Source organism: Rhagoletis pomonella, unplaced genomic scaffold (genome assembly GCF_013731165.1).
Source record: "Rhagoletis pomonella isolate Grant_MI unplaced genomic scaffold, Rhpom_1.0 Rhpom_scaffold_00005, whole genome shotgun sequence".
Lineage (NCBI taxonomy): Eukaryota > Metazoa > Arthropoda > Insecta > Diptera > Tephritidae > Rhagoletis > Rhagoletis pomonella.
In genome coordinates, this window is record NW_023458559.1 from 60,916,095 (window position 1) to 60,925,514 (window position 9,420).

The 9,420-nt window shown below is 34.4% G+C and overlaps 1 protein-coding gene and 1 non-coding gene across 2 annotated transcripts; one reads left to right on the forward strand and one right to left on the reverse strand.

Moving 5' to 3' along the window:
- Positions 1-4,945: 4,945 nt before the first annotated feature.
- Positions 4,946-6,515, reverse strand: LOC118739940 (serine/threonine-protein phosphatase 4 regulatory subunit 3-like). Its single transcript, XM_036471440.1, has 2 exons — positions 5,902-6,515; positions 4,946-5,814 (listed from the first exon to the last, which is right to left on the reverse strand). Exons 1-2 carry the CDS (start codon positions 6,277-6,279, stop codon positions 5,155-5,157), a joined length of 1,038 nt encoding a protein of 345 aa, XP_036327333.1. The 5' UTR covers positions 6,280-6,515; the 3' UTR covers positions 4,946-5,154.
- A 1,277-nt stretch (positions 6,516-7,792) lies between these two features.
- On the forward strand, positions 7,793-7,864 carry Trnae-uuc. Its single transcript has one exon. It is a non-coding gene; the product is annotated as a tRNA-Glu (tRNA).
- The last annotated feature ends 1,556 nt before the right edge of the window (positions 7,865-9,420 follow it).

Here is a 9,420-nt window from a genome sequence, read left to right on the forward strand (position 1 = left end):
ATCATGCCCGTGCTGGTATATGGCGCAGGAGCATGGACAATGACAACATCCGATGAGGCGGCTCTTGGAGTGTTCGAGAGAAAGATTTTGCGGAAGATTTACGGGTCTTTACGCGTTGGCGACGGCGAGTACCGCAGATGATGGAACGGTGAGCTGTATGAGCTTTACAACGACATGCAGCGAATTAAAATACAGCGGCTTGGCCATGCCGTTCGAATGGACTCCGACGCTCCAGCCCTGAAAGTATTCAACTCGGAACCCGCTGGTGGTAGCAGAGGAAGAGGAAGGCCCCCACTGCGATGGAAATACCAAGTGGGGAAGGCATCACTTTGCAGTTCTAATTGGCACAGAAAATGAGAGACTGGCGTGCTTTGTTGAACTCGGCCAAAATCGCTTAGGCGGTTACAGCGCCAAAAGAGAAGAAGAAGAATACAAAACGATTTAATCTTTAAAGGCATTGCCTTGATAGGCGGTATTTTCTCTAGCTATTATTTTACAAATCTGTTGTTTTAATAACGATTTAACAATTTTTATGCATAAATCTAGATGCCTGGATTTCAGGGTTACCAAATCTCATTTTTGCCACAACGGCGATTTAGGCGGTTTTGCAACTGGTCGATGGGCGGTTTTGCAAAAACATCGATGATATATAAATTCATTCTGCCACCTATACATGTGCAGAGCTAAACTTTAATCAAACGTGCTGCTAAAAACGCAGCTGTGCTTTAGAATTTAATCACTAACTTTGCTAGCGTTTGCAATTGAAAGCGTTTGAGACGCTACTCTGATGGGATATGTGCCTCTACGGCGCACAGTGGCACAGCCTCATACATTTTTTAAAAAAAAGTTAGAACCTAAATTTTCCGCATGCAATATATATGGACATAATTCCAGGGATCGAACATAACAGTTATTGATGAAAACTGTCATGGAAAAAATTTACTATGAATGAAATGTCTACCAATCGATTTCTTTTTTCACCGAGACTCAAAATTGTAAATAAATTTTTATTTGCAATTTTTATGCAAAATTAAAAAAATAACACTTATTTTTGATTTTTATATTATAAATCTAAAATAACAATTATTTTTGATTTTTATATTATATGTCTTAGATAATAGTTATTGAAGACTTTTATTTATAAAAGTCATCAATAAAAATTAGTCAGTAACTTTTACTTTTAAAAGTCATCAATATAAATCAGTCACCGACTTTTATTTTTTAAATCATTCGTGTAAAAGTCATTATCGTTTTTCGCAACTAAGAAGGTATTGGCAAACAAAAGTTTACTACCACATATACGAATGACTTTTATAAGTATGATTTAAAAAATAAAAGTCAGTGACTGAAAGTGGGCGTAATCGGTTTATTTTGAAGCATACCACCCATACAAACCTAACTTCAAAAACCGGTGAACATATCATTCCGGATTTTTGGCCTTATGTTAGTACTAATATTATAACTAAACATACAAACAATGGGAGTAATCGGTTTATATTAAAACATATCTGCCATGTAAACGTAACCCCAAAAACGCCTTAAAAATACCATAAATGCCATCATTACTATATGAGGTTACGTTGAAAGTCCCAAATATGCGCAAATTTTTTTCAGAAACCGATACATAGAAAATATTCCGGTCCTTAATTTCTGAATAGTAAGAAAGCGAAGGAGGCATAGCTTTTGTCCATCAAATTTGTCAAAGTTGGCATTTATAAAGTGTAATTTTTGTTTGCTTATATCTATTGAAATATTTGGTCGATTGCCCTGAGTTTTCTCTGGATTGTCTAGTAAGTGCTATGTTTTCATATGAACCTAAATCCCAAACTATAAAAAAGAAGTGTTAAGAAAAATATTGCCAAAACCATTCAATCAGAAAATTTTATTTTTATCCCGCCGAAATACCACTGTACGGCGTCAATGTTTTCTAGCATCCGCTGACGTAGAGTGCGTGTTACACATGCGAAAATTTAAAGAAGACACATGTGTACATCCGTGCTCTCTTCATACATACATATGTATATATGTACGTGTGCATACAGATTTAATTATCACACTAAAACTGGCGATAATGGCGAAAGTTAATATACACCGAACAAAACCAAAACGAGAGGAACTACATACTTATGTATGTTGTTATATGTATGCATAGAGAGACAGGACGAATAGTTGGATGGACGACGTCCTTCCATCATTAACTCAAAAACATTTTTACTTTGCTAAGGTACACAGAAAATATATGTACATACAAAGCAGCTTATAGAACCCTCAATAGAAATATTTTTGAATTTGTTTCACTCTTTTTGAAAAATATTCAGAAACTAGAGAAACTCATTTCTTCAACCGAAAATTAAAAAATTAAAAATTTGTTTGAAGTTTGTTTTTATGGTCTGAATGAAAAATTACCTAATACTATGTTCACGTTGAAATTTTAACTCGAGTTTAACGTTCTGAGTTTATGAACAGAGTTTAATTTGACATTTGTTTGTTTACTTTTTCCTATTCACATTTATTTTGTTGCTTTACTCCATGATTTAGAGAAAAATAGTCGAAGTAGCCGTGGTCTAGAATACCAACCGTTTAGCCATAAAGAAATAAAAAATTAAGCTAAATAGAACTTTTCATGCTGATTACAACCATACCAAGATTATTTGGTGCAAATAAAAATAAAGCCAATAAAAGAGGCTAAATTTTAACTTTTATATTTTTTATATTTATAATATCTCGGAAACTATTTGACCTATCACAAACATATTGATGCTAATTTAAATACTTTTAACGCGACGGCTACAGTATAACCTGTTTGAAAACAAGGTTTAAATAAACGCCATTTAAAAAATATATACATATATATTTATATATTTTTTGGTTATTAGGTATTTCTGGCTTAAAAATAAAAAAAAAGGAAAAAACTCTGTACACCAAGTGAAACACCCCTTAATTACCTTTATTTTGACGTTATTAGTATTTTAATAGGTTATATTGTTCAGAAGATATTAAAAAATTAAATACATTTTTTTTATTGCAAATTTTTCAAAATCCTCATCCGCAAAAAAGATGTCGAATTTTGACCACTAAGCGATACTGGTATTTTAAAATATTTCATGCAGATTATATCAGCCTAATTTTAAATGAAAATGGAAGCGTATAGGATACAAATATAGGCAATGTTCTGCGAAGCGAACGATTTAAAACCGGTGCGATTTTCAAAACCGCGGCTCAAAGGTTTAAAGGAGCAAAGAGCGGTAAAGTAACGAAATACATGTAAAGCAACAACACAAACTCGGCTATTTAGCTTTGTTACTGAGATCAAGTTCAAATATCCACATGTATAGTGGTGGAAAAATAAGTAGGGACGCGACATTTCATTAAATTTTGGCTAATTTTCTTTGTTTATTTATATTTATTTTTTTAACCTCCAAGACTTAAACTTTGTGCAAAAATTATAAATATTTTGGAAAGTTTCATTTAAATTGAAAACATTTTAATAAGAATTTCTGGGAAAAAATTTTAAGTTTTAAGTTGATTTTCGAAATTTTTTTTTAATTGTTTGTATGGAAGAAAATGCATAATACCTTCAACAAAAAATTATTTAAAATCAACGCGATCAAGGCGAAACTAAAAACATTTTAATAAACTTTTGAAGGTTTGGACAAAAACAGCATAATCATAATTTTGAATTGACCCTCAAATCTCAAGCCTCATTTTCGGTAGTAAGCTCCACTTACACTAAAAATTGTTTCCATTACTTTTTTATAAGCAATTAAATATAAACTTGCACGTTTTTTTATATTTGATTGCTTATAAAAAAAGTAACGGAACATTTTTTTTTTGCACGCGCTAACTCAAAAATAAAGATAGAGTGCTGAAATTTTGCCACAATTACTTTTTTGCGACCGACACCGAAAAAATAGTACTTTTATTTGACACTGTCTGATACTACATATGCTTGTTTGTATGTATTTGTGTGTTACTAAAAAATCGCAACAAAACCTACGCTGACCTGCGCAACTGACCATAAAATAATTGATTAATTAGTATAATATTAAAGAAATTTCAAGCCCATTAAGAAACTGTTGAAAAATCAATTTCCTTACCGGTTTTCCCCTACATTTACAGCACAGCTGTTCCTTATGTACTTAAATATTCCCGGCGAGAGCGCATTAACTGTAAAACGCGCATGCGCTAAACCCAAATTTCTATTAAAATAAGCAATGCATACCGGCTGATAACAGCTAAGGGAGAAAAACAGCTGACTGTATTGCCGGAAAATGATATAACTGTATACATACACACGTAGTTATTTATATGGGAGCACAGATGTGCCAGCTGAGCTTAGCTAAATGCTAAAAATAAATAGATTCACAAACAAATGCTCTCATATATGTACATACACTCGAGCATACAGCTACAAATGCATACATATTTTAACATGCAAATAACAAAGAAGCAGCGACTGGGATAAACAACGCAAGTGTGGGTGTAAAGGATATATGTAAACAAAAAAAAAGCTAGGATCCCTTTGAAAAATATGCAGCGAACATTTTTCCAGGATTTTCGTATTTTGCTGCAGGCACGCATAGCTAGGCGGATATGTATTTTTAGCAAACTCAAGTGTGTATTCACGTAAACAAGTAACTAACTAAACAAACAAAGTAATTAAGAAAACCATTATTAAAGTATTGTGGATACGTATTGACTGTCTCAAGGACAATATGAATATTAGGCATCGATGATCATAAGCGGCAGTATTAACGAATTTTCTATCCAACAAAAAAAAACTACGACGAAACCAGTAGTGTGTGTACATATCGAGTCCTAACCGCCAAAAAAGCTAGGCGATTATTTTTTTTCTTTTTGACGCAGAAATACACCTACAGCAAAAAGAAAATTACTTACTCATTACTTAGTCAATCATTTGTACGCAAAATTTCTAAAAGCAAAATTCTAAATTCGCTGCCAAGCGCAATTATTTTTATTTACTTTTCATCATAAAAAAGCATACTTACTAAAGCTTATCTCTAATGTATTGCGGGTCATTTAACCCTCATACATAAATCCTTATCCGCACTAATATAAATAGCGAACTTACTAAAATAAAAAAAAAGTATAAAAAATTAAACAACCAAGCTGTGCAAATTTTCTCCGCTTCGCTCAGTAAAGATCTACAGAGTTCGCTTTGCTAATAAAATCAGTCGCCAGCTCCTCGTTGATAGCCTCCATAATGCGATGATCATCCAGAAAGTTGTTGCTCATATCGCGCTCCAGCGACTTATATGAGTCGGCGTTAAGACGACCCAAGGCGCCCTGGTACAACACTTCCATAATAGCTTTGTTGGCATATAACTGCTGATCACGCTCCAAGCGATGATAGAGCGCCACCCAGCTAGCGCCTAATGTCTGCGCCTCCATAGATAGCTGCCATGATGTTGGCGTTGGCATAGACGCTAGCGTCGGCTCTGGCGCGGATGCTATGTTTGTGCTGGTGGGTGTTTGGGCAAACTGAGTCGCAGCTCCATTTGTGGTGATCACGCCGGTACTTTTCGGCAGCGCGCCGTTAGTGTTGCCATTGCTGTACGGCGCTACGGCTGCTTGTTGCTGTTTTTGCTGCTGCTGCTGCTGCTGCTGTTGTTGTTGATGTTGATGTTGAGCAGGCTGTTGTGACGCTGTTGATGCCGAAGATGAGGCGGAAGTTGTTGAGCTCGATTCACTACTACTCTCGCTCTCAGAGTCCGAACTGGTCGATGAGTCTTTTTGTACGATTTTCTTAGAAAGTCTTTTATTTACTTTTGGCTTGCGTCCAGGTCGTCCCAACTAAAAAAAAAAAAAAACGATAACAGAAAACAAAACAAAACTCGTTAAACACAATAATTTATTTAGGTCAACAAATGCTTTACCTACCTTGCCCTCAGGCGCATCACGTTCGGGGTCGAAATCCAGCACATCATCGAGAAATTGCATCTCCTTGAAGTAGAACAATGTTGGCCTATACAAGGTGTCTCCCTTTCTCTTGCTATCCTCTATGCGTCGCAGCTCACGCCGGTAACAAGATCTTAAACCATTGATACGCCTTTTCACATAGTCCATTTGTACGTTCGGATCTATTTCGCGTAGCTTATCTCGCAGCTTGTTATAGGCCTCGCGCTTTAGATACGGTTTTTTGTATGCCATACTTCGTGTATCCCATAGCGCAGGCGAATTCTGATAAATTTTTATAAAATCCTTCCAGAATTGTACGCCACCACCAAGACATGTTACACCAAATAGTTCAGATGACATCTTCCGATTTAATATTAATAAATAAAATGATTATCTTTACGCTCGGAACGTAAAACTTATACTAAACTCTGTGATAAGACGTGCTACACGTTGTCAGACGCGTTTGATGACAAGTTCGGTGAGCATCAGCGTGCAGCGTTGCCATATGATAAGTAATTAGTGAGATAAGAATCAGTGATGCCAACCGTTGGAGAATTCCCAGATTTCGGTGGAATTTTAATTTCGCGGGGGAATCGGGGAATAAACTTTTGGGAGTTCAATAACAAACTATTTTGATTAGAACATTGCTGTTGAGGATAAAATGGCACTTATAAATAACAAATTGTGATAACACTCTCATTTTGTATGACAGGTTTGAAACATTGCGTAATTGGCTCATGCAACCGTATGGATATTAAAGAAATTGCAACTGTGCATAGTGAAATTTTTCATTATTTCCACGCTTTCGTTTGACACTCTATTTTATCGTTTCGTTTTCGCCATCAATTTATCGTACATATTAGCTTTTTATATTATAAACATGAAATGTTAAAAAGACTGTCCTTATTACATACATACTTATGTCACAATTAACGATATTTGTTGTTTTTTTTTCAATAAAAAATGAGTTTTAAGTGCCTTAAAAATGTAGCAAAATTCATTTTGGGAGAATTTCATCGAAAATAGGGGATTTTTTTCAGGGATTTTGGGGAATCAGCCGCAGGGGAGTTGGCATCCCTGATAAGAATTCAAAGTTTTACTTTCGGTAAAAGTACGAGAGAGAGAGAGAAAGATCGCGGAAGACTAGCGCGCATCCTTGCGCTGGAATATTTTCGCTCCGTCGTGGGTTCTAATGGCATCTTTTTTTAAGTTACAAATTTTTGGAAAATCTGTATTTTTTTATTTTTTTTTTTTTATTTTATGAAAAAGTGTACTTGAGTTTTTAAAAATGTTTAAACAAAATATTTGTTTCGCCAAATTTTCTTTTTAATTTTTATGCAAAATAATGTTTTTTTTTTTTTACTTTTTTAAGTTTCAAGAACTAAACGAATTTTTATTTAAATAGATAGTTTTTGTTTTTAATATTTTTTATTGAGCTTTGTACCACGATTGTTTATTAGGAAAAATTGAAAAAGCAACAAAGTCTAAGCGGTGATTAAAATTTTTTTGTTGCTCACTTTTTCACTTTCTGGTTTTCTATCGCCCAACTTGTGTCGTTTTGAAAAGATAATGTCATTTTATTATTTTTTTTTTATGTAGGGCTTCTAAAAGGCAAATAATTTATTTATTATCTCTTTAATAAAATTTTAATAGCCTAATTTACACTATGTAATTTTGTGAATCAATTCATACACTTGTATGGACATATATATGTATGTACATATTTTTATATGGATTTTTATTTTGACGACAAATTGCTCAAACAGAGGTGCGTTTCAAAATACATACATACATACAAGTCTGTTCGTATGTTGTTCTTTTTATGGCATTCTATCAAAATTTGAGTGGGGTGAATCCCGCTGTCATCAGCATATCCCATATGGTCTAGTGGCTAGGATATCTGGCTTTCACCCAGAAGGCCCGGGTTCGATTCCCGGTATGGGAAGTGTTTTTATTTTTATACTGTTTATAATTTTTTCTTTTTATGGTTTATTAATTTATTATTTTTTATTAAATTAAAAATTTGTTATTTACTTTCATACCATTCATTCTACTCGCTCCACACCGCTGCTTTTGCAAGTCCGGCCACATCGTTTATTTTGTTATTTTAATTTTGAATTTCTCTACACATTCCAGTAAAACTGCTTTCACTGCGAAATTTCTTCAAACCAATCGAAGATTAAAAAGAGTTCAAACCACATAAAAATATGTACATACATACACACATACAATTTAAACCTCTCTCAAACATGTTTGAAGCCCGGCTAAATGCTGAGCAGCCTTGAGCCTATCGCCGTCGTTCGCACTACTTGGCTGATAACAACCTTGCGTTCCATCTACCTATCTACAATGAATTCAACCATTATGTAGAATATTTTCAAAAATCTTATCTCGTACTCGCTGCTGTGAAGAAAGTGCCGTGCCTTTATGTGGCTTTGTGTGATTATGTACACTAAATGTCAAGAGGCCAGTACGCGTAAGTGATAACGTAATCTGCTTTAATCACTAGCAATCGTAATTGTTCGAAGATGTTCAAATGTTTCTATTTCATTTCTGAGTATTTTTAAGTTGTTTATAAAGGCTTGGCAAATAGAAAAAAAAAACATATTACCCAGCAGAAAAATTTTACGAATCGGCAGCATAATTTAGAAGGTCTTCAGTAGTTTTCAAACAGACGTAGCAGGTGTAATTTACCCGAAAACAGTCAGATCAAGCATACATTCAAAAGATATAATTTCAATATAAACATTATAGCAATATGCTAGATTCACGGTTGCCGTTTTGGTCCATTTCCTTTCGTTTGGTCCATTGGTCCAATTCTGTTTAAAATGGTCCATTTTACAAGCCGTTAATATAATATATTATATAATATAACGTTAATAATATACAATTGTAATGCACTTTGGATGCAATATTATACAAAAAAAAATCGTTATAAAAACTGAATTGGCATATTTTCTTGATAAAGAGGAATAAACGCCACTCAATTTCCTGATGTAATAAAAATTGGTAAATTTTTTACCATTTGTTCCATTTTTTGGTCCGAAAAATAAATGGGAAATGGCAACCGTGGCTAGGTTAGGACGTACATATTATTGCCTACAAAAAAAGAGGACTGGAAAAGTGGTAAAGAAAGAAATGAGAAAGAAGGGAGGGGGATCAAGCGGTGACTGGTTACCGGAAAAGGTGTCCATAAAGTTCCGGAAGCGATTATAACACTTTCTGAGTAGAATTCTCCTTTCAGTGTTGCAACGGAAGTATTTTTGCGCAGAACTTCATTCTTCATCTGAATACATATACCTGAAACTTCATCAGAAGTGAAAAAGTAGTGAGGTCCGAGGTATAAAAATGTTAAGCTTGCATGAGCTGGATAGCCAAGTAGCAGATGCTGAGGTGATTCGGCAAGCGCTTGACCCTTTGCTGGCAAATTGTTTGGAACTTTCGACGATTTTTTATTTTTTATTGGAACGCTGGTCACATGCCGAAAAGTGTATCTCGTAT

What these genes read in the sequence shown, in the direction of transcription:
- LOC118739940 (XM_036471440.1), bottom strand. Translation starts at nt 6,279, where the DNA reads ATGTCATCTGAACTATTTGGTGTAACATGTCTTGGTGGTGGCGTACAA. An exon ending in GTGATGCGCCTGAGGGCAAG is followed by an intron (nt 5,815 to 5,901) that starts GTAGGTAAAGCA and finishes TTTTTTTTTTAG; the next exon opens with TTGGGACGACCTGGACGCAA.